This window comes from Phyllostomus discolor, chromosome 6, assembly GCF_004126475.2.
Source record: "Phyllostomus discolor isolate MPI-MPIP mPhyDis1 chromosome 6, mPhyDis1.pri.v3, whole genome shotgun sequence".
NCBI classification, from domain to species: domain Eukaryota; kingdom Metazoa; phylum Chordata; class Mammalia; order Chiroptera; family Phyllostomidae; genus Phyllostomus; species Phyllostomus discolor.
This window is the reverse complement of record NC_040908.2, coordinates 124,934,692-124,960,936: the sequence shown is the minus strand read 5'-3', so window position 1 is coordinate 124,960,936 and position 26,245 is coordinate 124,934,692. Positions and strand designations below refer to the sequence as shown.

Below are 26,245 nucleotides of genomic sequence, written 5' to 3'. Positions count from 1 at the left end.
TCTCTGGTGAGAGACCCCCCACCCCACCCCCCGTGCTGCAGTCACAGAGCACCAGCTCTCCCCCAAGTTCTTTCTCTCCCCAACGTAATTTTCTGTCCTCGATTTCACTTTCCTTTGTTGTCTCCTTCTTCCTCTTCCTCTTCCTCTCCTCTTCTTCTCTTCTTCTCTCTTCTTCTTCTTCTTCTTCTTCTTCTTCTTCTTTCTCTTCTCCTTCTCCTTCTCCTTCTTCTCCTTCTCCTCTTCTCCTTCTTCTCCTTCTCCTTCTCCTCCTTCTCCTCTCCTCCTCTCCTCCTTCTCCTTCTCCTTCTCCTTCTCCTTCTCCTTCTTCTTCTTCTTCTTCTTCTTCTTCTTCTTCTTCTTCTTCTTCTTCTTCTTCCTTCTTCTTCTTCTTCTTCACCACTGACTTTATTGACTCAAAAAACTTTATATGGGCAGTAACTGTTCTGCTAAAAGACAAGCCAAATGGTATGAAACAGACCAGAGGTGAGGGTGGGCGTGAGGGAAGGGGCCAGGAATCCACTCAGAAAAGCTAAAAATTATTGACCTGAAACTGGGAGGGGAAGGAGAAGGGAGATGCATGCAAGAGCAAGAATTCCAAAAGAGCTAAAATGGTAAGGGGAGAGAACTCCCACAAAGACCCTGGAGGACATTGGAGGTGAGTTGACAGCAACTGTTTCCTTTGTAGAGGACAAGGGAGGAGCCCCCACTCAGTGCAAACTCTGGAGACTCAAGGCTGGGGTCGGGGGTTGGGGGCTCCCCAGAGAGCATCACAAGACGATGTAGCACCACTCTCGAAGGCCCCCGAAGCAGTCCCGGGACTGCTTGGCATTGGTGCCACCTGTGTCCTTTAGCCATTCCCGGAAGGGGTCTTTGTTTTTCTTTAGCACCAGAAACTGACCAAGGACCACGTAGGCCTTTCCAAAACCCCTTCATTCAGCTTCTTGCCCAGGACTTCACCAATTCCGGACAGGCTCCCCACTGGCTTTTCTGCCATGGGCCCTGCTGCAAAGTCTTGGTGCTTTTGGGAGGTTGTCAGTTTGATCAGGATTAACCTACAGCTCCTGTAACGGCTTCTCCCTTTGTCTTCTTTTTGCCCATCTATTCCCCGTCCCTGTCAGTCACCCCGCCCACTGGCCCTTCACCTCCTCAGTACATCCCATTCTTGTTGCCAGTGATGCTCACTGTCCCCAGACCACGCCATTCTTCTTTGTGCTTCCTCATTCCCTCTCTCCCACTCCCTGCTCCCAGTCCTGAAAGCCTCTTTCAGCCAGGGACACCTCTGTGCTGCGCCTCTTCCCCTCCACCCATCTCAGCCGGTTCTGGTGGTACAAGGTTCTGGTTCTCACCATCAGACATTGGAAGTTCTAAGTTTTCACGTGAGGGCCCAGGCAGCAGGGGCGAGGACAGGATGGCACAGCAGCACCTGGGAAACATGCAGATCTGATTTCCTTGGGGTTTACCGAAGAAAGGTGACCTTCCGCTGCATACCAAAGTATCTCAGGGTGTATATGGCAGGGCTTTGCGCTGAACCACCTGCCCTGGGTACAGGGCACATCTTTACACCTCTTCCTGAACTGGCATACATAGGGGAGTCTCTCTTTCTCTACCGGACCTTAGGAGGAATTGTGGAAGGCAAAGATCAGCCAGGTGAGAGCCAGTACCCATCCGGGGGAGCATCTTCCTTGCCCATGTTGTTTATACAAAATAACTGATTTTATAATTGCTTTTGAAAGATTTTTAAATTTATTTTTAGAGAGGGGGAAGGAGAAACAGAGGGAGAGAAATGTCAGCGTGTCATTGCGTCTCTCGGGTCCTCTACTGGGGGCCTCGCCTACAACCCAGGCATGTGCCCTGACCAGGAATCAAATCTGTGACCCTTTGGTTTGAAGGCCTGCACTCAGGGCTCTGAGCTACACCAGCCAGGACAATAAGTGTTTTTATAATTGTTCAATTGTTATTGTCCTAATTAAAGTGATTATTTGAGGGATATACTGAATATGCTGATAGTGAAACTGTACCTCCACAAGCACCAGTGGTGTTTGCTCCCAACACCACTCACCACTCCCTTAAAGACCCAAATTTACCTCCCAAAGCAGCCCATATAGTGCTGGATAATTTAATAGAAAAATTAAGCAGGAAATTGGAAATGTTTTTTTCCAGATCTGACCAGCCCAAGAGGAAAGACTTGAAGGTGCCAACACCTGGAGTTCCCCAACAAACAGCCCAACCTGACCACCCTACAATGAAGCTACAAGTTGACAGACTCCATCCACTGTTCAGAACTTCCAATCAGCTTTTATTTTAGTCTTCCACTGTTAAACAAAGTTCTGTCCTATCTTGAACAGGACAGACCTGTATAACCAAAAAAATTCCCAAATTGACAGCCACTGCATTAAGTAAAAGAGCAGAAGTTAAGTGACTTTGGACTTTATAAGAATAACATCTCCAAAATATTGGTAAAAAAATTTCCAACCTAGAATTATATACCTGGCCAAACTATGAATCCAGTGTGAAGGATCCAGTGTGAAGAATTAGACATGTATAGACATGAAGTTATTAAAAATTTTCTTTCCATGCATCTTTTATTAAGAAGCTATTAGAAGAATATGTTAGGGCTGGGACTAGGTAAAGTGTATGAAGTGCTTTTTTGCCTTGGGAGCACAATTTAAAGGGCAATAAAAAAATTAGTGATTAGGATAAAGAATATATTTTTAAAAGATTTTATTTATTTATTTCTAGACAGAGGGGAAGGGAGGAAGAAAGAGAGGGAGGGAAACATCAATGTGTGGTTGCCTCCTGCACTCCCCCAACTGGGGACCCAGCCTGCAACCCAGGCATGTGTCCTGACTGGGAGTTGAACTGGTGACCCTTTGGTTCACAGGCTGGTGCTCAATCCATTGAGCCACAGCAGATAGGGCAGGATAGAGAATATTTTAATGCAATATTTAAAAAATAAAATTAATAGAAAAAGTTTATGATGAACAAAACATCAAAATGTTAAATACAGGACCCAGTGGGGCCGGGCTGAGGTGAGGTGAGTGAGGCCAGCTCATGCAGTTGCAGGGGTGGATCTCATTTTCACTGACCATTTTGATATTCTGTTGCTTGTACAGATCAGCCTTACTTAAAGTAGGATAGTACTACATAAGGATAGATGTACAAAAAGATGTGTTATTGGGATCACCTTGGAGCCTGATTATCATAAAGACAAAATTGTGTTACAGTTTTACTGGGCAGAAAGAGGGTATAGGAATGTGTGTGAATGGTATGTTGGGGGTGGATATGCGAATTAAACCCCCATTTTCCATGGTTGGTAGTTAATAGATCATACTGCTAAATGGAAGAGCCAAGAAGCACTATTAACATGCCATTGAAAGATATGGGGATAAATACTTAAAAATGGATAAAAGATATGAAAGTTATTCCTTTTGTGGAGGGGAAATAAGAGAAGGGCAAAACAGGGATCTGGGGACTGTTATTTGTCTTAAATGTTGCAGAACCAGTTGACTTATGTGCATATATGACTAGTAGAAAAATTAAAATAAGTAAATCAATGTTTGGCATTTCAAATAAAAGACTCTGAAGTACTCATGGGGAAAGCAGAAGTTTATTGGACTTCTTACATGAACTTATGATTCAGTATTGTTTTTACTTTGGATTACATGTGGAGGTGGGTGCTAAACTCAGTGATAAGTAGGGCCTATAACAATCTTCCTGAGCTGGTACAGTTTCCAGGAGAGATAGGTGCTCCTTCTCATGTAACTCTCACTACATATAGGGCATAAAATATCCCTAGGTGAGGGATACTGACAGATGAAAGAAACTGAGGCTCAGAAAGGGAAAGTAACCAGTCTGAGCCAGTCACTCCACAGTAAATGGCATTGGGGTAGACTGGCTGCCAGATCCTTCTGCCAGTGAGACCAAGGATCATACCAGGAAACTGGTGTTAGCTCCCTAGACTGTAGTTGCACACTGGTCCCTTTTGGCCAGGTCCCCACATTTGCTGTCTAGTTCTGGTTTGACCTGCATCCCCACTACATGTTGGTGGCTGAAGCTGTTCCCTGACAGATGTGAAAACCCTCCATCTTGCTGGTTGCAATTCCTACAAACTCTGTCCTTAAAGTCAGACATCCTGTCTCAACAATTCCATTGTTTTTGTGCTTGCCTTTTCATGGCTGAACTACAGATCCACACATCTATGCAGCCTGGGGTCTGGCCTTCAATGCTCTGATGTGCTGCGCGGTACTTCAGAGAGGGTCAATACTATTAAATTTGGAAGGATCAGGGAGTTCTCTCTAGTTTGAGGCAAGAAGGAAACTTTTCATGAGGCTAGGAGAACCTGAAGCAGCTGAAGGACTGTAGCAACTGGAATCTGCAATCGGGGCCACCATTTCTAGGCATTATGTCCCCCAACACAGCTTTGACTTCTGTGGCCTGCTTTCTTCTCTGCTTTTTCTGTTTTCCTTCTTTCCCACATATCCTCTTCCAGAGATGATTTAAAGGAAGAAAGTCTTTACATAAAGCCTCTTTGGCTCCCTGCTAGTCAGACCTGACCAGAGCATATGGTTGTCTAATACTCTGGCTTGAGTTGTCTCTGAGAGGGGCCAGTTTCTGGCCTAAGGTCCTCTTTAGTGCATGTTTACTATGACACCACCCCTTTCTGATTCGTCCCCATGTCAGCCAGAGTTTCTGAGACTTAGCCAAGAAACTTCCCTTTTTTGGAGCTACAGGTGATTGGACTCAATCTCCATTCCCTCTTTTCTCCTTGGAGGTCAGAGAGTGAGACTAAAGTTCCAACCCTCTAATCACTTGTTGGTTCCTTTGATGTCCAGCTGCCATTCTTAGGTGACCTAGAAGCTTTCCAAAGGATACCTCATTTATATAACTAAAGATGCTTTTGTGGTTATCCACACTTAGAAAAATTCCAAGGATTTAGGAGCTCTGTGCCAGGAAGGGGACAAGGGCAAAGACTGAATATATTTCTTATTATAAAAATTACAACATCACAGAAGTTAATGTAGTTAACTGCTTTACAACTGAGACTGAGCCTCACTGAAACAACTTGCAAAAAATCACACAACTTTTAAGCGGCAGGACCACTGGAACCTGTCCACATCTTTAAGGCTTGAATGAAGGCAATACAGCATAATGAAAAGAGAAAAAGATTTGGAAAATATTCCTCAGCTTAGTTCTTGCCTCTATTCCAATTGTAGGGCCTAAATTTCTCAGGTTCACTTTCCTATCTGTCAAATGAAATGTTCTGTAGAAGAGGTTTGAGAACAAAATGAATTGTGTATACAAAACACCTGTCATGTAGCACCGAGAAGCATATTTCACCTCCATGCCTTCCATCACCCTGCCATCTAGATCCAGGTTTAGTCATCTTCCTACTACATCATGCTCTTCCCAGCCCAATGCAGGAAACAGGCAGGGACATGAATAACTATGATGGAAGAGAGAAGACAGTCAGTGCTGTATGAGCCCATGAGCTTTGCTAGGATAGCCAAGCAGCACTTCATGGAGGCTGAGATATTAAATCTGGACCTGAAATGTTTTGTCACATTTCAAGAGATGGAAAATAGATGGGAGGTTCCTGAGATTCCACATTTAGTAACTAGATAAAGCACTGGGCAATTGATGGGTGTGTAAGTATTCAATAGACTAAAAGGCTGCACTGTGTGTGAAATGGGATTATTTAGGCCATGCCTACTGTGCTAGATTCTAGGCTAGCCCTCTCCACAGTGCTTAAACTGACAATCCAGACTGAGGTGGGAGAGCCAGTTTAAGCACTCCAAGGAGCACCCCCCCCTTGGACTCTCCACTCCATCTGGTGGTCATCAAGAGCACAGGCCCCAGTTGGAGGGGCTGACCCTCATCAAGGATGCATGTCCTTCAGAAGGGATGGTGGGGATGGGGGCAGCCGCGTGGGCTGTGAAGCCTATGAGCAACACTACTTCTCCCTTGCCCCCCAATCCAGGAAAAATTGGCAGGAGAGAGAAAGGCCCAATATCTTGCCTTCAGCTCCTCACACCAGCTGGGATTCTATTTTTAACCGGCACTGTCCTGGTTGACAGCTTGGAACGCCTTCTCCCTCTGTTTTTACTTCGTCCTGCCTCTTGCAGCCCAGAGCCCAATAGAAACGGATGGATAGGAGCTGCTTTAGTGCTGGTAAGCAGAAAAACCACTCTCCCTTCTCACTGTCCTTCACTCCCCCCAGCCTTTGACCAGCATAGTTAGTGTGTAGACTACAGACATTATTAACTATGAAGCTAATGAGGCTTAAATTTCAGGACTCCTCACTCACACAGGCCTCTTCAAAGGTCCTGCTCAGTCTCCTAGTGATTTTGTATCTGTATTTTTGGTATTCTATTTCTTAAAAAAGGGCTCCCAATTTCATAAGTTCTGGGCACCACAAAAGTTGAGTCTGCCTTCTAATGAGTATGGCTTCTTTCCCATCTCCAACTCAGTGTCCGCTTTAAAAGGGTTATTTCTGTCTTGTACTTATTTACTGTATGACCTTGAGTGGTTTTCTTTCCTACTCTGGGTCTCAGTTCTCCCATGTATTACAAGATGAAATGTCAAGGAAGCCCTCTCCCAACATACCATACCTGTGATTATCCATGTGTGTCCCCTTGGGGAGCGCTTCTGTTCCTCCCTGTTTGTCACCGTGTGTGTGAAGGGGAGGATGTTGCTGTCTCTGCCTCTCTGGGGCTGGATCAGTCTTATAGTCAAAAGGAAGGCTGGGCTCTGGGAATCCTATTCAGCCCCAGCCCTCCCCATCCCCCTTTGTTATTGCTGGCCAGTAAGGGTGCTTCCATGGAGCAAAAGTTTGGCCAGGTTTTGCTGCCAGAGAAGAGTGCATTGAAAAAGCTTTACTCTTTAATTAGTTTCTGTACCCTTGTCGTGGTCTGACCCCTGGCTTTTCAAACACACATTGGATAAACTGAGTCTCATTATACAGTGTTTCCTCTTTTATCTTTTCATGAAGTATTTAATAAGTATCTATTAATATAATACCTTAACAATGACATGACTTTAGGAGAATGTGCTCAGAACTCATGATGTGCCATGGATATCCTACCTCCTACACTCATCCTATTCCCAGCTACTACCTGTGACACGGGTGTGTAGGTGGGTCCAGGAAGACAATCCAGAGAAAACACACAGCCTCGTCCAGCCTCAGACTATGGGCTTTTTGGCAGGGGGTCCTGCTGTGCATGACCTGACAAGGAACCCCGTGCTTCCTCATCTGACCCAAAAAAGGCCAGAATGGAAGTTTAGGAGGAAGTCAAGTCGTTTATTATTTCTTGAAGACATCAGGTGGGGAGCAGTGGGCAGGGACATAGTATTTAACTGGAAAGTAATAAAGGGGCTTTTTAGTTCAAAACAGCCTATTGGTCAGGGAGCTGTGAGATTAGGTTGGTGTTCCCAGGACTGACTGGGGGAAGGGTACTGTGAAGTCAAACTCAGCAGAGCCTGGAGCATCTCAGGAATCAGCCCAGTGGCAGGCTCCACATCCCTAAGTGAATCCTTGTCATTACTATATGTGTGTAAGAGGCAGGTCTCCCTTGTCATAGGGGTCCCACGGTGGAAGGACAGTCCACAACTCGTGATGCTGTGTCTGGGTCATCAAGTGTGCCTCCTTTTCTGTGTGGGGGTCTGGCTTGTTTACTTTGTGTTGATAAGCCAGATTTCCCTGTGCACTGGGATTAGGCCATGCCATTGGGTGTCTGTCTTTTGTGTCATTTGGTCTGTTGGTCTGTGTCTCTTGTGTGTCCGGGTGGGTCGGTGATTGTAAAAGTAGGTCTGCCCTGCCTTAACCCCCCGCTTGACCTCCACCCCTCAGCCAGGCCCCAGGGTGCTGACAGTGGTGTAGCTCAGCCGGGACAGTGAAGCAATGGAGGGGGTGGGAGGGTCCTCCTCTGGAAGAGGCCTGGGGCGAGCTCGTGGAGGCCGAGGGCAGCAGCGGGCACATGTGTCGAGACAGGCCTGGCGAAAGCGGCGGTGCATGAAGCAGTAGACCAGGGGGTTGACACAAGCCGAGGCATAGCTCAGCAAATGGATGAAAGAAATGGGAGCACCTGAAAGTGCTCGACGCGCTCCAGGGTCGTCGAAGGCCCGCCACGTATTTGCGCTGTACACTGGCAACCAACACATGAAAAAAAGCACAACGATCACCAGCAACATTCGCACCACACGCTTCTTCGCCAAAAGCTTGGCTTGGGTGGGCCGGTGGCCGGAACCTGGCCCGGCAGTGGGTGCAGTCAGCGCAGACAGCTCCAGTGCAGGCCGGGAGCGCGGAAGCTGCACGTAACAGCCATCACCGTCCTCACCAGCCAGCCGGGTGTCAGTCCGGCAACGCCCGTTCGGTAGCGCAGCACCTGAACACAAGAGAGTGGGCGCTCAGAGCAGAAGACTGAGTTCTCACAACCTCCAGACCAACCCACCTGAACCTCCCATTTCCAGCATCTTCATCCCTAGGCCCTGCCCCTTTCCAAAGCCCCTCCCCTTTTGGATTTTACCCACCAGGTCCTGCCACACCCGGCAGCCCTCCTTGGCTTCGGACTTGGCTCTGGCTCTCGCTGTCACTTTCACCATCAAAACGAAGCCCTAAGTAGAGCTCGCGGGAAATAAGCCCGTAGGCCACGGCCATAACCACGCCCGGGATGAAGAACAAGAGCAGGAGCAGCAGCACCGACCTGGAGACAGAGCACAGACCAATCACGCGGGTCTCTGTCCAGCCATAATCACAGATAGAAGAAGAGCCAAGAACTGGTGTTTCTAGGATTTGGGAGTGCTGCTGGGAAGGCTTAGAGAACTGCAGAGAGGCCCGAAATGGGCGTCCCAGAGTGGTGGAGGCAGAAACGGAATCGAAGTGGTAATTCTTGCAATAGCTGGAGGAATATTCTGGAGAATGGTCCTAAGCATCTGATGGAGATAGAGAAGGGATTCCCAGGAATGGGCAAGGCACCCTCACCAGGTTTGGCGAACCCTTGCACTGGGCCAGCGATGCATGCATTGCAGCGCCCGGGGCCCCACGGGCTGCACAACGGTGTACACCGGGTAGGGCACCATGAGCAGTCCGGACAGCATCCACGTGGCTACAATCACACGAGCAGCGTGGGAGCGCGTCTGCCACACGCGTGCCTGCAGTGGTCGGCAGATGGCGCTGTACCGTTCCAATGCGATGGCCACCAGGCTCAGCGTGGACACACTCACAGACACCCCTAAGCAAGGGAAGAGGAAGAGGTCACCTCAGAAACCTGAACTACACATTCACCAATGTGACTTCCTCATCTATCTTCGGGAAACAGCCGGGACATCGGGTAAGGACTGGGGAAGAGGAAAGGGGAAAGGGGGCCAGGGTGGTTGTCTCACCTACCCATGAGGTAGGCAACCGCCTTGCAGACGACTGTGCCAAAGATGAATGTGCCCATGAGATTGGGCAGGAGGGTGAAGGGCATGCAGGCCACTGCCAGTAGGAGATCGCTGACCGCCAGTGAGAGCAGGAAGGTGTTGGTGACGGTCCTCAGGTGGCGGCTCAGTCCCAGGACCACAATGATGAGCACATTTCCTCCAACACTCATCAGGAAGATGGCTGCATAAAGGGTGACCCTAATGGCAAGCTCCAATTCTGAGTAAAAAAAGGAAGAGGTGGCAAAAAAGGTCTAGCCCAGACTTAGCCAGACCCTCCAATCTCATCCCCAACCTCCACTACCCACCCAGATCCCCTGTTTCCCAAGAATAATGCCACCCCCTCAGTAAATGGTGAACTTGAATATTTTATCCTTCTAACCACTAGAGGCTTAATTAAATTGGCCTAACTTTACCCTTCCTTAAGAAAGTCTATCTGTTCTCAAGCTTTACATCAAATCTCTTTGTAGCCAAACCTCTCGAAAGAATTATATTCATCTTTCTGTTCACTTCTCAGTCCATTATATTCAGTGCCCCATCTGTCTCCCCATCACTCTTTGGACACTTCTTCCCAAGGTCACTAAGCTTTAAGTCTTACAGGAGACCTTTAAATCCAAAGGTCTCTTGTAAGCCTATTCTACTTAACCTTCCTGAAGTATTTGACACATCAGGTCACATCCTCATTGCCTAAAAAAAAAAAAAAGGCAACAAAAACCAAAACACCTTCACCTATTCTCTACTGTCTGCAACCTTTCAGCATGTGAAGATTCTCCGAGAACTGCCCTCTTCCTCCTTCCACCTCCTCTCTGCAATGAACCCACTGAAGCTACTGGATGACTCAGTTTCTTGAAGGCATCATGTGCACTCATGACTCCCTTCTTTGCTCACATTGGTTTCACAGCCTGGAATGCTCTTTCAACAACCCCCATCTCTCATCACAAATTTGTTTTCTGTACCTGGTGAATTCTTGTTTATCAATGTCCTTAACACTGAGATCAAGTACCCTCTTTTCTGTATGGCCTTTCTGAACAACTTATTTGGAATTAATCTCTCCTTCCTCTGACCAATGCATGTTCCTTACACATCTATTAGAACCCTTTTTACTTTCTGCCTTATATATTAGTGATCTCCAAACATTCATTTGCACTCAACAAACATTTACATGCCAGGCACTTGGGGTAGAGATGAACATGAAAACAGGGGGGGATACTTAGATATATAAACAGATAATTGCCACACAGTATAGTGAGGCATGGAGGTTGAGGTATACACAAAGCACTGTGGGAACTCACAGGAGGGACACTAGAGTTGCTGGGTTAGGCAGAGGGCTGACTCCATTCAGTGCATCATTGACTATTAGGAGATGGATTTATCTTTGGGGCTTCATATCAAAGTTAAGAAGATCCAGACAAAATTGGTTCTTGTCCATGTCACTCATGGCTTCAGCATGAGGGAGACCAGAGCTTGAAGGGAAAGAGGAGAGGGGCAGAGCCTTCTAGGTTGGGGAAGGGAAGGACTCAGAGCTGCTACTCTCTCTTCCTCAGCCCATACATTTGCTGACTTGCCTTAGCCACCAAATTAAGTTGTTTTCTTATCACAAATTCCAACTTATTAAGAAACTGTGGTAGAGGTTAAGTAAATGTTATATACAACAGATCCCTGAACTAAACCCAGCAGTGACATTACTTGCTCAGAGCACACAGAAAGTAAGGGGCAGAACCAGAATAAAAGCCAAGTCTCCAGATCTCTAAAACGCTTTGCCTCCTACTGCTCTTTGGCTCCTCTGTCATTCTTCATGCTGCCTTCTTTTTCTAATCAAACCTCAATCTCGGTGCTTCTTTCTCCCTCACTTTGTTTTGTCTCATGACACTTCTCACTGAATTGCGATGTTTAAATATCTGTCTCCCTCACTAGACTATGAGCAGCTATGTCCATCTCATTTTCCAGCATATCCCTAGCATTTGGCATAACGTCCCTTTCAGAGGAGGTGTCAACACTTGCTTGTTAGTGAATCTGGAATGAATCTGTCACTCTGCATACAAATGCACCTGCTTTGTCCTTCCTCATCCATCCTTCACCTCTGTGCCTCTAAAGCTCAATCATGCCCTTTCCTCTCTGCTTCTGTTTTCTTTGGAGACAGAACTAATATGCTGTCTCAAAAAAAAAACAAGAGCAGACAATATTTAAGTGAGTGTAAATATGAGATGTTAACATGTTAAGATGTTAAGTGAGACGTCAATAGGATTGAGTCAATCTGATTTGAGTGTTTATGGATAATATCTGAATGTGTAAGGGTAGTATCTGGAGAAGGGTTACTTAAATGAGTACAGGTAATATCTAATTGTGTGTAGATAATAATAAAATGAAAGTGAGTGTGTTTAATGGATGAGTGACATCTAAATGATTTGGGCAATAATAATGTGAATGTGGGTGACATCTGTTTTCCTGTGGGTAGCATCTAAGTGAACATGGGTACTACTCAAGTCTGTGTCTAGATGGATTACACCTGAATAGTGTGGGTAGTTTCCAAATTTCTACTGGCAACACTGTTGTGAGCCTGGGTAACATGCACCTGTGGGGGTAATATCTGAGCAAATGTGGCTAACAGAGCCTTTGTGGTTAACTTCTGATGGCCTGTGTAACATCCAGCTGTGTGTGGTCAACAGCATCCAGATGAGTGAGGCCAATTCTTGTACCTGTGACCTGAATCACTTCACTGAAATCATTTCACAGAATCACTTCATATTCTGGTTTCTCAGGGTAATTTGCTCTATTCACTACCCCCATTATCTTCTGCACCTTCAACCCTCATGGACTTTACTTTCTTTGCCTGCTTTTTCAAAGATTTTACTTATTTACTTTTAGAGAGAGAAGATGGGAAGGAGAAAGAGATGGAGAGAAACATGTGAGAGAGAAACATTGATCAGTTGCCTTTCACACACCCTCAACTGGGGACCTGGCCCATAACCCAGCATGTGCCCTGACTGGAAATCAAACCTACAACCTTCCAGTTCACAGGCTGGTGCTCAATTCACTGAGCAACACCAGCCAGGGCCTTTGCCTGGCTTTTTAACATTGGTCTTTTTCAGGGTTTTGTCCCAGTACCTCTTTTTTCATTCTACAGAAAATTTGATCTATTCTCATTGCTTCAGTTACCTCCTCTAGGCAAAGACCTTTGAAGTCTGTGTTTCCAGTTCATACCTCTCCCCCTAGGTAACAGACCCCTGGGTTCAGTAGTTTACTGGGCAACCCCATCTGAGTATCTCACCAGCATTTAAACTCATTGGGTTCCAGATGGAAGAAATTATAATCTTCTCTTTTAAACCTGATTCTCTTCCTTTGTAACCCTTCTCATTATACAGCACTGATATCCATTCAATTGTCCAAGCCAAAAACCTGAATGTCATCCCTTGATTTCTTCCTCCATCTCCATTTCTCATAAAGCACTAAATTCTATTTATTTTACTTCCAGAAGTGCCTCTCAGATTCATTCATTTCTCTCCATCTTCCTGCCAGTACTTTAGTCTAAGCCAGCATAATCTTTCACCAGGACTGGTATAATATAATAGCCTCCTAAAATGCCCACCCACCTTCATTCTCTGCCTTCCATGTTTTGTCCTCCAATCCATCCTGGCAGTACTGCTGAAACTTTCAGTAGTTCCCAGTGCCCTTAAGATACAATTGACACTCCTTAGCCAGGTCTGAAAATCTCTCCATAAACCTTTTATGGTAGTCTTCATTCTGAATGTTCATTACTCCTCTCTTATGGTATATGTTTCAGGTGCCCAGAAACTATGCCACACCGAACAATAGTGCCATGGATTTCAACTTTGGGCTTTGACATACATTGTTCCTCTGCTAGAGATACTTTTTGTTTTTTCTGTTTGTTCACTTAGCTGGCTTTCCCCCATCTTTTAAAATTTTTATTCAGTTCATTCTTCACCTTCTCAGGAGGTCAACTTTGATTCCTAAGGCTAAGCTAAGCAAGAGGTTCTCCTCTCTTATGTTCCCACAGCTTCCTCAAGGCACTTCTCACTTTGTGCTGCAATCCCCTGCTTTCTTCTCTGTCTCTTCCACTAAACTGTGAGCTCAGTGAAATAGGAATTGTGTCAGTTTTGGTGCCTCGTGCATTCTCTGGTTTAATAAATAGTTGTTGAATGAAAAAAAATTAAGTGAGAATATGTAATAGCTGGTCTGAAAAAGCATGCATTATTTTGCTGGGTAAAAAAATACTTGAATTATAATGTATTCCTACTTTCCTTTCTTGGGCTTGTAATAATTTCCTTCCGCTTAATTAACACTGTTTTCTCTCCTGAAATCCCACTCCTTCTTTTTCTGCCTAATAAATTCCAACTTCAAAACCCAGCTCCCAGGTTCCCTTTGTGAAGTTCTCAAACCCCATCTCCTTTGGGTGCTGATAATTTGGACCCTCTTGTGGGACTTCCCATGCTGACTGTGATTTTTTTCTGTTGGTTTTGTGTCCCTTTTGCACTTGACTATGGACCAATGAAGATCCAGACTGAGTCTAGTTCATTCCTGTGTCCCCAGCATCTAATTCAGGGACTACAATGGCAGGCGCCTGAAAAACATTTAAGGAAAGGCACAAGAAGGGGAAAATATATCTTGAGCCAGATCATCAAAAAAAAATTAGGATGCTGACTGATGGGAAGAGTGAAAGTTATTTCGGGGACTGGGTGAATGGATATCATCCGAAGGGGAGAGGGTTGATGAGAGGGAGGGGGCAGCCAGGCTCTAGGAGAGTGAAACCTAAGGCAAGGCAGGTTGGAGAGGAGGCTTCCAAGGGACTTGGAGACAGAACAAAAAGAGAGGGTTCAGAGCCTTCAGAAGAATTTTAAGTTGGGAGGCAGGGGGATTTGAGGATGAGTGAAATGGAGACAGGCAGCCTAATTTCCAGCCTAATAATCCAAGTCTGAGGATCTCTTTAGGAAAGCTGGAGGTTGGGGTAGGGAGCACAGGTTATAACTCTAATTTCCCACTCAGGTCTTGCAGAATGCTTTCTCCCCCAAACAATTCCCTTGTTTTCCCCAATCTTGCTTTTCTTCCACTTTCTTTCCTTCCCCATTGTGGCTCTCTGAACTGTATGTAAAGGAAAAGAGAGACAGGAAGATTGGCAAGAGGTCCTTGCTTCCCCACCATCTGTGTCTAGGAGGGGGCTGTGTGTTGGCGGAGGGGGTTGTGTTCTGGGGTTTACCAGAAGCTCCGGGTGGGATCAGGGGACCAGGGTCTGAAGGGGCTCTGACAAGGTGTGTGAAGCTGGGATGGAGTTTTGTGAGCTTCAGGGGACAAATGTTTCAGGAGAACTGTTTTGGGCCTGAGGTAGTGTCCTGAGGGGATGGGTGTGGGTGTTTGAGGAGGCAGTGTGGGGGCAGTGGGGTCCCTCTATTTGTATTGTGGAGGGCAGTGAGGAGCTTTGGAGGGGGCTTAGGGAGGCACCCACCTCGTGTCCCGTTTCCACGGCCGCGAGGCAGCTCGCAGCTGAGGTTGCCGGTACCGCTGCTGTTGAGGAGGGGAGGCGCTGGGCGGCACAGGGAAGCTCCTGGCCCGGGTCCGGATCCTGGCATGCTCCGGTTCAGCTTCAGCAGCTCCATGGCCCTAGCCCAGCCGCCGCCTCCCCCAGCTCGGCCAGGCGGGCTCCCGACACTGCTCCACCTGCTCCAGCCGATTCTGCGGAGGCTGCAGCCCCGCCTGGTCCCGCCCCCAACCTTGGCCCCTGCCCTCCACTCCTCCGCGGTGTTCCCCACCCGGGCTCGAGTCCCCGGCTTGGATAGGCAGCTATCCCACCAGGTGATCTCCGCCCCCTCGCCAGCTCAGGACGTGCCCCCCGCCTGACTGTCCTTCAGGCTCTCCCCCTCCTTCTATCTCTCTGCTCTTAGAGACTTCTTCCCCTCCCACCTCCCCGCACCACGGTCCCAGGCTCCGGGGAATTGTGTGTGTTCGTGTGTGTGTGTGTGCGCGCGCGCGCGCGTGTTGGCAGGGTGCAGTTGGGGGGTGGATGGAGAGATTTCGAGGAGGGAGCTTTCGGGGTGGGGAGAGTAAGAGGCGTGGGTAAGAGAGTAAGGGACGGCTGAAGTGGGCTCTAGCATCTTTTCCTGGTGTTCGGGGGCCTGGTGTAGAGGTGGCAACTGAGGGCGCACATGCCTTCGCCCACGCGGAGCACCATGGTTACCGTACTATACACCGCAGTGGCCGCGGTGACTCTCTACCGTAGTTTCCTGCAGCTCCTTGCTGCTGAGCTGGGGTAGTCCCTGCATCTGCTCCCGCACCCTGCACCTGCCACTTTCTACCGCGGGCCCAACACACAGACTTCCAACTAAAGCTGCCCCAAAACCCTCTGCAGTGGACGAAGATGGAGCTCCAGAGGCAGCGTTTGACCCTGGGAACCCTGGCAGGGAAAGGGCTGCCTCGGAGGCAGAGTTTGACTTGGGTGTTGAGAGCAGCGGGGGTGGTGGTGAGAACTGCCTAGGAAAAACGGCGGTGAGATGGGGTGACGGTGTGGTAGGGTTGCAATCCAGCCCAGGGCAAGCACATGTGGGGAGAGGACGGCTGGCTTTCTCAGTGGTCGCCAGGCAGCACCCACCGTCCCCCGACACACTGACGCTCCGTGTTTGCTCCCCGGGCAGGTGGAGCGGCCTGTGTAGGGCGGCAGGTTCCCACGGGAGGGGCTGGAAGGGTGCAGCGGGCACAAAGCTGATGGGGGCATGCGCGGGACTGAGGTGGGTTCAGCTCCTTGGGCAGGACTTGCCTCCTCTAATATTTTAGTGCAAAAAGCAGACTAGACTGCGGATGAGGTCCGAGTTTGTGGAAAATTCACTGAATCCTATCCAGTCTTTTAGGGAAGACCTGGTCCAGCCAGCGCTGAGTTTAAAGGGGCTGGGCCTCTGGAGGATTTAAGCCTGAGGTGGGTGGGTATGTTCTCACCTGCACCATGTACTTTTCTCCTGGCACTGCCGGCCTTCCCCACCAGAGAGCCTGGCCAGAGGAGCCTGATTTGCTGTTTGTTCAACTCCAGCACAGGTGGGGCCTCAGATAACCTGCTAGACTTTTCCCACGTTGTGTGAGCGTAGGGTGTGGGTGTCGGGGAGCAAAGGAAATGTAGGGGAGAGAGGAGTGAAAACAGGAGAAGTAGACTAACATTCACTTATTCAGCTACATATGTGCCAGGTAGAAGGCTGTGTACTAGCTGTCCCATACAGTATGTGCCTGAGTAGGTTCCACTCTAGTGGGGCAAGGAAGTGGGTGGGGAAGAACGATAGGTAAGTCAATGATTACAAGGTGTGGCCCACCAAGATTATATTATACAACACACACCAAGATGCAAAAATCAGAACTGTAGGGGTCATTTTGAATGCCTGTTCTTTTATGCTTCTTCATCCTGGTGTGGATGCTGTGATGAAAAGCCCAGACTCCTCTCCAGAAATGAAGGCTTTATTCTCCAGCAGCTGAGAGGGCTGTTGGAAGAGAGCCCTCAACTGTCAGGCCCTTCAGGGATTGCCTGAGCTGAAGAAAGCCGCCTCATGGAAGGTCATGTTCACTTTCTGGGACATCTTGCATCCAATGACGGATGAGTAGAGAGGCATAAAAGTTCAGCCCCTTCACCCCAACATAGGACAACTGTTAAACACATTTTCAGCTCCTTGTTGGAGCTGACTGAGGCCTTTGTTGGGACAGAATTACTGCTCAGCTTCTCTGCCCAATTTTCCTTTCACCCTCTTTCTTACACAGGTGTTGACTCCAAGAGCACTCCTTAGTAAACATCCTGCACAGTATTTCTGTTTTAGAGTCCACTTCCTGGGAACATAACTTCCTTACTCCCATATTTAATCATTCATAAAGCCTTGTTGATTTTAGCTACTGAGTGTTTCTTGAATCGGCCTGCTTGTATCTTCACTGACATCACCCCACTATTTCTTGCTCTATTCTCCTAACCTCATAAGTGGTCTACAACATTTTACTGATGCCTCCTTACATCCATCCTCCACCTTACAGCTAGAATGATAGGTTCAGAATACAAATCTGATCATGCCACTCTTCTGATCTCTGCTTTTGGTATAGATAACATCTTTTAACAGAGTCTATGAAGCTTGCATGCCTGGACTCCTTCTCACATCCCTAACCACTTTTCCAAGTCACCATGCTTCCCGTTCTGTCTACTGTAGACACAGTGGCCTTCCTTTAGTCCATTTTTTTGGATATACATCCTCCAGTTATGTGGATTTTGCACAAGCTTTCCCTCCTTATCTAATTAACTCCCACTCATCCTTCCTATCTCAGCTCAAGGTCTCAGCATTTCTTAGGGATGTTTTCCTTCTGTGCTAGGCAGAATTATAAAAATGACCCTCAGTGACTCTCAGTGTTGTATAATCTCCTTCCCTCGAGTGTGGCTAAAACCTGTGAATAAGATACTACTCCCAAGATTAAATTATATGGCAAAAGGGATTTTGCAGATGTCATTAATGTTACTAATCAGTTGACTTCAGAATAGAGAGATTATCCAAGTAGCCCTAACTAAATCACATGAATCCTTCACTCAAAATAAGCCAGCCTCCTACTTCATAGAGAAAATGGTAACTATCAGAAAGCAACTCCCATTAGCAAATCTATTCCATTTTTAAACGTGTTAAATTCCAGAGGTTTATTAAACATCCAAGTAGGAATTCTGGTAGGAAGCTGAATATACTGGTTGCATAGGAGGTAATGCAAACTGTAGAATTAATGGAAATGTGTTGTACAAGAAGAAATGAGGAACCAGGTCAGAAGTCTGGAAAAGGCCATTATTTAAAGGCTAGATAGAGAAAGACCAGCTTGCAAAAGAGACCAAGAGGAACAGAGGAATGGGAGGAAAATAAGGGGGAAAAGGCATCATAAAAGTGAAAGAAGAAAGTGCTGAACTAATTCAAAAACTGTTCCTGCACCAGGACAATGAGGGCAGAGAAATGTGCTCTGAATTTAGTGACCTGGAGACCTTTGACAACTTTGGAAAAAAGTACCATTGTGGTGAGGTTGTAAGAGAGGTTAATTACTAGTGCAAAAATTCTGAGAAGGCAGGAAGCTATGGAACCCAGAGCACATATGGAGAGTTCTAGATAGGAGTAGAGATTCAATTGTAAGTTAGTAGAAGAGAATAATTAGAGATGAAAATAAATCATGGCGAAACAGATAACAACTATATTTCCTAGATTTTTGGCAGCTAAGTGTGGCTTTATGACCATGTCCTGAACAGTGGTTGTGTGTGAAAGTAATAAATTCAGCTCCCAGATCAAGGTCTTGAAGGAGAGGAGTAGACTCTTTCTTCCTCATTGTCTTTTCTTGCAGATCTAATGTGGATGTGATGAGAAGCCACCTTTCTTTAGTCATGCATTGAAGGTAATGCACTAAGGATGGCAGAGTGACAAGTTGGAAGGGACCTGGGTCTTCTGTACTCTCAAGCCATTTTACCACCCTTGGTTCTCAAGTATGAAAAAGAAAGAAACTACAGTCTTAAGCCCCACAGTTCTTTTTGCCTCTTGTGTCATAGCAACTTGATCTGTATCCTAATTAAGATAGGAGGTGTGTAGATTTGGTGAGACAAAGCTGCAATCTGAGAGTTTCTATTTGCTCTGAGGTTGGAGATCTGATTACATTGAATAGTGTGTGTGTATGCGTATGGTCTGTCCATAAAATATCCAGCCACGTACTATGAAAAATAGTACAAAACATTTGTTGAAGAAGATACAAGATGCAAGAAACATTGTACATAGAACAAGGACACCTCAGTCTCCTTCAAAGCAGGCACCTTGGGAACTCACACAGTTCTCCCAACTGCAGCACATGTTCCTTTTGCTCTAGTAGTAGAAGCTGTGGAACAAATTTTGCCATGATGTGTTTCATGCCAATATCCTGCATCAAAATCTCAGACACAGTAGTTTTTATAATCTCCAAATCAACTTCCAGTTCTTTTTTTTAAAGATTTTATTTATTTATTTTTAGAGAGGGAAGGGAGGGAGGGAGAGAGAGAGAGAGAGAGAGAAACATCAATGTGTGGTTGCTGGGGGTTATGGCCTGCAACCCAGGAATGTACCCTGGCTGGGAATCGAACCTGGGACACTTTGGTTCCCAGCCCACGCTCAATCCACTGAGCTATGCCAGCCAGGGCTAACTTCCAGTTCTTCTACTGTGAGTCGCTGATCTTTGTTGATTGCTGCTCATACACATTCAATATTCTCAGATGTTCAGCTTGTTGTATGCCTTCTAAAACATGGATCACCTTCAAGATTCTCAAACATTTTTGAAGCATTTGTGCCATACTTTTATTTGTTTTGTATTCATTCTATCATCTCCAAAAACTTTCTGAATCATCCCAATAGTTTCTGTGGAGGAATATTCAAGCTTAATGCAAAATTTGATGCAGATTCATTGCTCTACTCACTCAGTAATTTTGAATGTGATGGCCACACAGTACACATGCTTATTCAACAGTATCTACTGCCTCCACTGACTAGTACAGTGAAGTCGTCATTGTTCACACATGCTCAATCCAGCCTAGTCTCCATGGCTGCCAGGTTACATCAATGTCATGTAAACCATTCTCGTTATACTAACAATGGCTGGAATATATATATGTGTATATATATATATGTATGTATGTATATATATATATATATATATATATGATTAAAAATTTAGGAGTCAAGATAGTTTGAAACACTGTATATAATGGGAAAGGGAGATGGAGACCAGAGGAAGATAGTAAGATAATTAGATAAATAAGAAGGTAGTAAGGTAATTAGGTGTTGAGGACCCACTGAAAAAGAATTTCTAGTGGTATGAGTTTTTCCAGCAGAGCTCAGATGGTCAGATGCAAGCATGGAGAATGTTGATGGTTCCAGTTCATTCAAAGTTGAGATTTTACTAGGTGGGTGGGATAGAAAAACAAAGGGACAAGGGTGAAATAATGGGCCATGAAATCTCAGCTGAACATGGAGAAGACAGAACAATGAAGTAGGTGACAAAGTCTAAAGTGAATTAATAAGTGGGCTTCAGAGGTGTGGAAGTCACCAGCAGTAGGAAAGTGAAGAGTGAAGATCTGAGTGTCAAGGAGCAGGGGTCTATTGGGAGTGAAGAAGCAACACTGGTGAGTGCAGAGGGTCCTAGATCTATGTACACGAGCTGTGAGGGGATAAGAAGCCACTGCTCTCTGCATCATCTTTATAGGACTGCTGGTTATAGTCAACATGGGAGTTGGGAGAGTGTTTAAAGAAGTTGAAGATACAAGAGTTTGCTGATGTTAGAAAAGGAGTTTCAGAGGACAGATTCTTTTGAAAGGCTTTCCTTAACCCCACAGATCTAGGTTAGGTGCTTCTCCAGTACCTCGCATGATGGTAATTCTTACAATTACAAGTTTTATACTTGTCCTTTTGCTGTTTATATTTCAAGGGCCTGCTTCTGGCCCTTTCTCCTACAGTTTCTCAAACCACTCTCACTACTTATTTTCTATCTTTTCTTTATGCTCAAGAAACCTTAAATTACTTATAGTTTCAAGGTGCATTCCATATTGTCCATCAGCCTTATGCCTTGCTTATATTCTTCCCTCTAGCTAAAGGCAGATGGATGATAGGTGGTGAGGGCCAGGAGATGGTGGGCACAGATGATTTCAAGAAGATGGTTTGTAAAGAGGGATCCCACCAAGTAATATAGGTACAGTGGAGAAATGGGATATACCATGAGCAGAGGAAGGAATGAAAATGCAGTGCTGAGAGGGTCAGAATTTATTTCTCAAAATCAGGAAACCCTATCTATGCCAAGGATTAAGCCAGCATCCAGAGAGACTGGGATTGCTCAGGGCCAGGAAATGGGAACTATAGATCAGACTAAGGAGGGAACTGCAAAGTTAGTACAGGCAGCTAGAAGAGAGATGCCTGGACCCTTGTCTCAGAACAAGTTAGAAACCTAAGAGGCCAAGGAAGCAAGTGCAAGGTGTCCTGAAGCAGGGCCAGGCTCAGTCCTGCAGGAAGTTGCCTTTCTGACTCAAGACTTGACCTGCCAAGGTTGTCCGGTTTTTGTTTTTGTTTTGTTTTTGTGTTCCCTCCCTCCACCCCTATGTTTTAGATGTGGGTACCAGCCCACCTAGCTTGACAGCTTGACTCCTGTGGATAGGACAATTTACCTTTTTCTCTGGAAGTCTCAATCACCCAGCTACTGCCCTACTGGCCCAACTGGCTCATGGTCCTTTCAATATTCTATATCACAACTGAGATAAGAGGGGAACATTTAAACAACACTTCAGTAAATGTTGAGCAGAAACAACTAAAGAGATGAGAATATAGTGCCTAATGCCCAACCAGATAACCTGCTTTACAAAGTACTGCTTATTCTAGGTAGCTTGCAGGTCCACAGAATAGCATTTTATGCAGGAACCCAGTGCTAACACATACAGTGGTGTGAAGGTCATGAAATAGGCTTTGTCTCCAGCATTCCTCACACGTGCACGCGTGCACACACATACACACTCATGTGCACACATAGCTGGGATCCAGTTTAGTAGGGAAACTAAGCCAGTTTAGTCTTTGAGGTGCTCACTCCTCCATTAGTTTAGCCCCTCACTCTGTGGCTGGTTAGGCTGCCTTCTCCCCACATCTTTCAAGGTCTTCTTTTCTTAGAATTTCTATGATGTGCAGATATCTTTCTGTGCTGAGCTCCTGCCCACGCACTCCCTGCCCACATGGGAGGCTTTTCTCTTGGGACAATTGAACGAAGAAGGAGCATGCTGAGAAGACAGAAGGGGCTGAAGGAAGAGCAAGCAGGGATGTTGGGCAGAGAAAATAAAACAGATGATAGCACAGGCTTTCCAGAGCCTGGGGCTGGTGCTGGGGAGAGCAGAGGGACATATACGGGCTGGCCCCAATTAGATGGTTACAGTTGGCTTCAGATATAATAAGCTCTCACAGGTATGCCAAGAGATGCCTGGATCTTCCAGAGCAGGGCCTCACTTGCGGTCTAAAAAAGCCAGAGGGAGGCTCATTCAGGAAGTCATCCAGGGCTTCTACAAACACATCCCTGTCATTAGCCTGTGGAGTCCTAGGAGACCCAGAACAGCAAGGCTGAAGACAACAGGCCAAGGTACTGAAACTGGAAAGGCAATGCCAGACACAAGGAAGGCCTGTGCCTTCTGGGTGAAAAACCACAAGGATTTTCAAGTCCTGAATGCTTGAGGCCAGGAGATGGCGCTACCCCTAACAGGGCTGCCTCAGGCTCTGATTTGGCCAAATTTCCCCTGTAATGTCTCTTACCACCACTACTGCTGCATTTTAGCCTTTCTTTAAAAATCTGAACAAGCCAAAACCACCATTTCCTCCTTAAGTTTCCTTTTTACCCTGGATAATTCTCCCAACTTTATAAGGCAATGCAATCCTGGGGCCTGGGAGTTAGCTGGGAGGAGAGAAGGAGGACCTGTGCACCCTCTGCCGGCCAGTTTTGGTGTTGCCAGAACTGCCCAGAGGCCTGGGGTCAAGTAGGGATTGACAACCTGTGCCCCAGGGCCCTCAAAGGCACAACTGCTGCTAGAGGGATACGAGTAATAATGGTCATAGCTACTATTCATCGTTCAGCAATTGCTATCTGCCTGGCACTCATACGCAGTTTACATTCATTATCTTATTTGTATTTTATTTCTCCAAACATTTCTTTCAACAACACTGAAAGATTTTGTAGGAGACTGAGAATCCCCCAGCTAGTAAATGATATTTCAGAAAAAAAGCTGACTCTGATTGGCTCCCAGCACCCAATAGGCTCCAAGCTCTTTCCCATCCATTGTGCTTTTAGGCTAGCCTAATAGTCACCCTGACTTGGGCCATGACTGTGACTCCAGCTTGACTATTCATCTCTGATCCAAGCCTGGAGCCAAACCCCAGCTTCAGCCGGAAGCTAGAATCCACCCACTCTGCCTCCTGCTCCTGGCTCCTAGTATTTGCACCAGATCTCTCCTTCAGTTGAATAGCCCCTCTCCTTATGAACCAGATTTCTTCCAAGCTTGGTACTTTATTTTTATTTGTCTTGGAGGAAAGGAGGCTAGCAGCCAAAACCGCAGAAAAAAAGAATGAAGTGGGGAGGGTCCAAGAAGATTTTTTGGGGGAGTAGCTAATTGGGAACACAGAAGAGGAGTGTTCATCCTAATTCTTAGTTAGGCTGAGGTGTCGTGAGCTTTGTGACCCAAGGAGAAAAGTGGGTGAGATTCTAGGTCCTGTGGGAGGGAGAAGAGCTAGGCCAAAAGCAGCTGGGCTCTCAATAGGAGCTCCCTTGGACAGCTCTCAGGTAACCCTGGAGGAATCTAGCACTGACTCCAAAACACCTGCCCTCCTCCCACAACTGCACAAATGCAGTCAGGAGAGCAGGAATTGGCAGCTTTTGTCTAGAGCAGTGGGTGGTCCCTTGTCTTTGGCCAAAGCCCTGAGATCACACTTCAGCACACTGGGCAGGCTTGCTGGTGATTCACAAGCTTTGCTCTGCTTGACTGGCTCCTTCTCCCTGGTTACCACCGGTTACTGTCTGTAACAGTCATTCTCAAAAAGGAAGACAGCTTGCCTGGCTTGGCCTCAAGCTGAGGTAATCCCTTTCCTTATCTCCCTAAAAGAAACACTAAGATAGACCTAGGTTTCATTCCATGGCCTTTAAAATCCCTGTGATACTGGGCAAGGTATTTAATCACTCAGAGCTGTGCTTTGATTTAAAAATGGGTTAATGATAGCATTTTTCTCATATAGTTGTAAGGATTGAGACAATACACTTAGACCAGGACCTAGCATAAAATGGACTCACAATAAATTGTACATAATATTTTTAGTTGCTCTATGAGCTTCAGTATTCTTATCTGGAAAAATGAGCATAATAATAATCATTTAAATTTCCTAATATTTTTCTAAGAACAAAATGAGGTAACGTATGTATAGCAGTTATGAGTGATTCCATCCATAACAGTGTATAAAAAGTTTGTCTTTTTCTTTATTCTCTAAATCAACAATTCTCCTCTAAACTTTTAACCACTGATCTACAGAAGGTTTAATTCCATTTGTGTTTTTTGGCATTCTTTCCATTCTCTTTTTCCACAACTTAGTGTCTTGCAAAAGTCTCTGGGGGTTTTACTTTGGACAGACCATGGGGGTTATGCTGATGTGCATCTTATTCAAGCCTGCACTCCACCTGGGGGGTGCTGCTCTGAGGCCTCAGTGCCAGCTAGGGCATGGTGACCTTTCTTCGGTTTCCAGAGACTCAACTCTTAGTGTTCCTTATTCTGGGATCCTTGTGGAAGTGGGGTCCAGGCTGCTTCCCTCTCCAGAAACCCCATGATAGGTACTAAAATTTTGGTTTCTAGTACCTTTGCCCTCTGGTGTTATTCCTGTGATTAAGCAACAAGAGATGTTGCTGATATAATTAAAGTTAATAACCAGCTTACTTTATAATTGGGATATTATCCTGGATTATCTAGATGGACCTAGTCACATGAGCCCTAAAAAGCAGAAATTCTTCTCAGCCTCCTAGTAGAAGAGAACAGAGATTTGGAGAATGAAAAAGATTTACTTGTCTTTGTTGTCTTGAGGGTGAAGGGAAGATGTGTCAAGGAAATCAATGACCTCGGTCCTGTAACCAAAAGGAATTGAATTCTTTCAACAGCTTGAATGATCTTGGAAGAAGATTCTTTACCAGAGCCTCCAGAAAAGAGCCTGGCCCAGATGACACCTTGATTTTAGCCTTGGGAAGCCCTGAACAGAGGACCCAGTTGAGCCATACTGTGCAGGCTCACAGAACTGTGAGATAACAAATGGGTGATGTTTTAACCTGCTCAATTTGTGCCGATATATTACAGCAGCAAAGAAAACTAAATAATGCTCAAGAATCCCACTTCTTTTCTTAATCTTGGGGAGTCTATTGTCTCTGGGTTTAGAAGCTTCCGCTTCAATTCTAAGCCCTCATAGATAATTAGGTATAATTCAGTAAGTGAACTTTTGTGAAAACTTCAAATTCCTTTTAGCAAACAGAAGCTAGGGCATAGGAAATGCCTACTTATAATGCTGCAATTAAAAAAAAAAAACTAAGTCCAGGGCATATAAAGATTTAGGTACTTATAATGGGAAGAGTGATAAAATGAATCCAAATGAATATATCAGTCAAGTTTTCTGCCACATATATAAGTACTTAGCCTAGTGATTGATACATAGTAAGTAATATTCTTTGGAGTAAAAATTTATTATTATTATTACTACTACTATTATTATTATTATCATTATCATTATTTTGGTTATTCCAGGAACTTAAACTTTGGGTTCCCTTTTACCCATCCCGACCTAACTCTATCCAGCTTAATCCCAAATGGTCAAAACATTGTTTTCCACACAGTGATGGAAATCTTTCCACAACTAGAAGACCCCAGCATGGAATTGCTGGTATTCAAGGTGACTTCTGGTATGGTGACTCTCAAATTATGAGGAACTTGGGACAGGTGTGCACCTTGTTGTATGTCAATGAAAGCTATTCTCAGCTTCCTAAATCCACCACCAAAATGGCCTTCATAACATACCCACCACATTCTAACTCAATGTGAGTTGAGGGCTAAGATGGTAGGAAAACCTTTTGAGAAATTGACACATATGTTTCTCCAACATTGAGCCTCTGTACACTTCGACTCTCCTCTCTTTGGCTGCCAAATGTATATTGTGTACCTACCATGTACCAGGTACAATTTTGGCCCTGAGGATCCATTGATGAACAAGATAGACGCAGTGCCAGCCCCTTGGAGCTCATATTTTGTGAGAAAGATATCACAAAGTGACCACATATGTTA

General features: G+C 45.7%; 1 protein-coding gene and 1 pseudogene across 3 annotated transcripts; both read right to left on the bottom strand.

Annotated features, from left to right (window-relative positions):
• Window positions 1-408: 408 nt before the first annotated feature.
• On the bottom strand, window positions 409-1,349 carry LOC114498936 (annotated as a pseudogene).
• A 5,932-nt stretch (window positions 1,350-7,281) lies between these two features.
• CCKBR (cholecystokinin B receptor) lies at window positions 7,282-15,898 on the bottom strand. Of its 3 annotated transcripts, none has more exons than XM_028517108.2 (5): window positions 14,873-15,896; window positions 9,383-9,634; window positions 8,978-9,227; window positions 8,527-8,699; window positions 7,282-8,381 (listed from the first exon to the last, which is right to left on the bottom strand). In XM_028517108.2, the coding sequence occupies exons 1-5, from the start codon at window positions 15,021-15,023 to the stop codon at window positions 7,843-7,845; spliced, it is 1,365 nt and encodes a 454-aa protein (XP_028372909.1). In that variant the 5' UTR covers window positions 15,024-15,896; the 3' UTR covers window positions 7,282-7,842. The 3 variants fall into 3 exon arrangements, with proteins under 3 accessions (XP_028372909.1, XP_028372910.1, XP_028372911.1); XM_028517109.2 differs by having other exon boundaries at window positions 8,542-8,699; XM_028517110.2 differs by lacking the exon at window positions 9,383-9,634 and having other exon boundaries at window positions 8,542-8,699; window positions 14,873-15,898.
• Window positions 15,899-26,245: the final 10,347 nt, after the last annotated feature.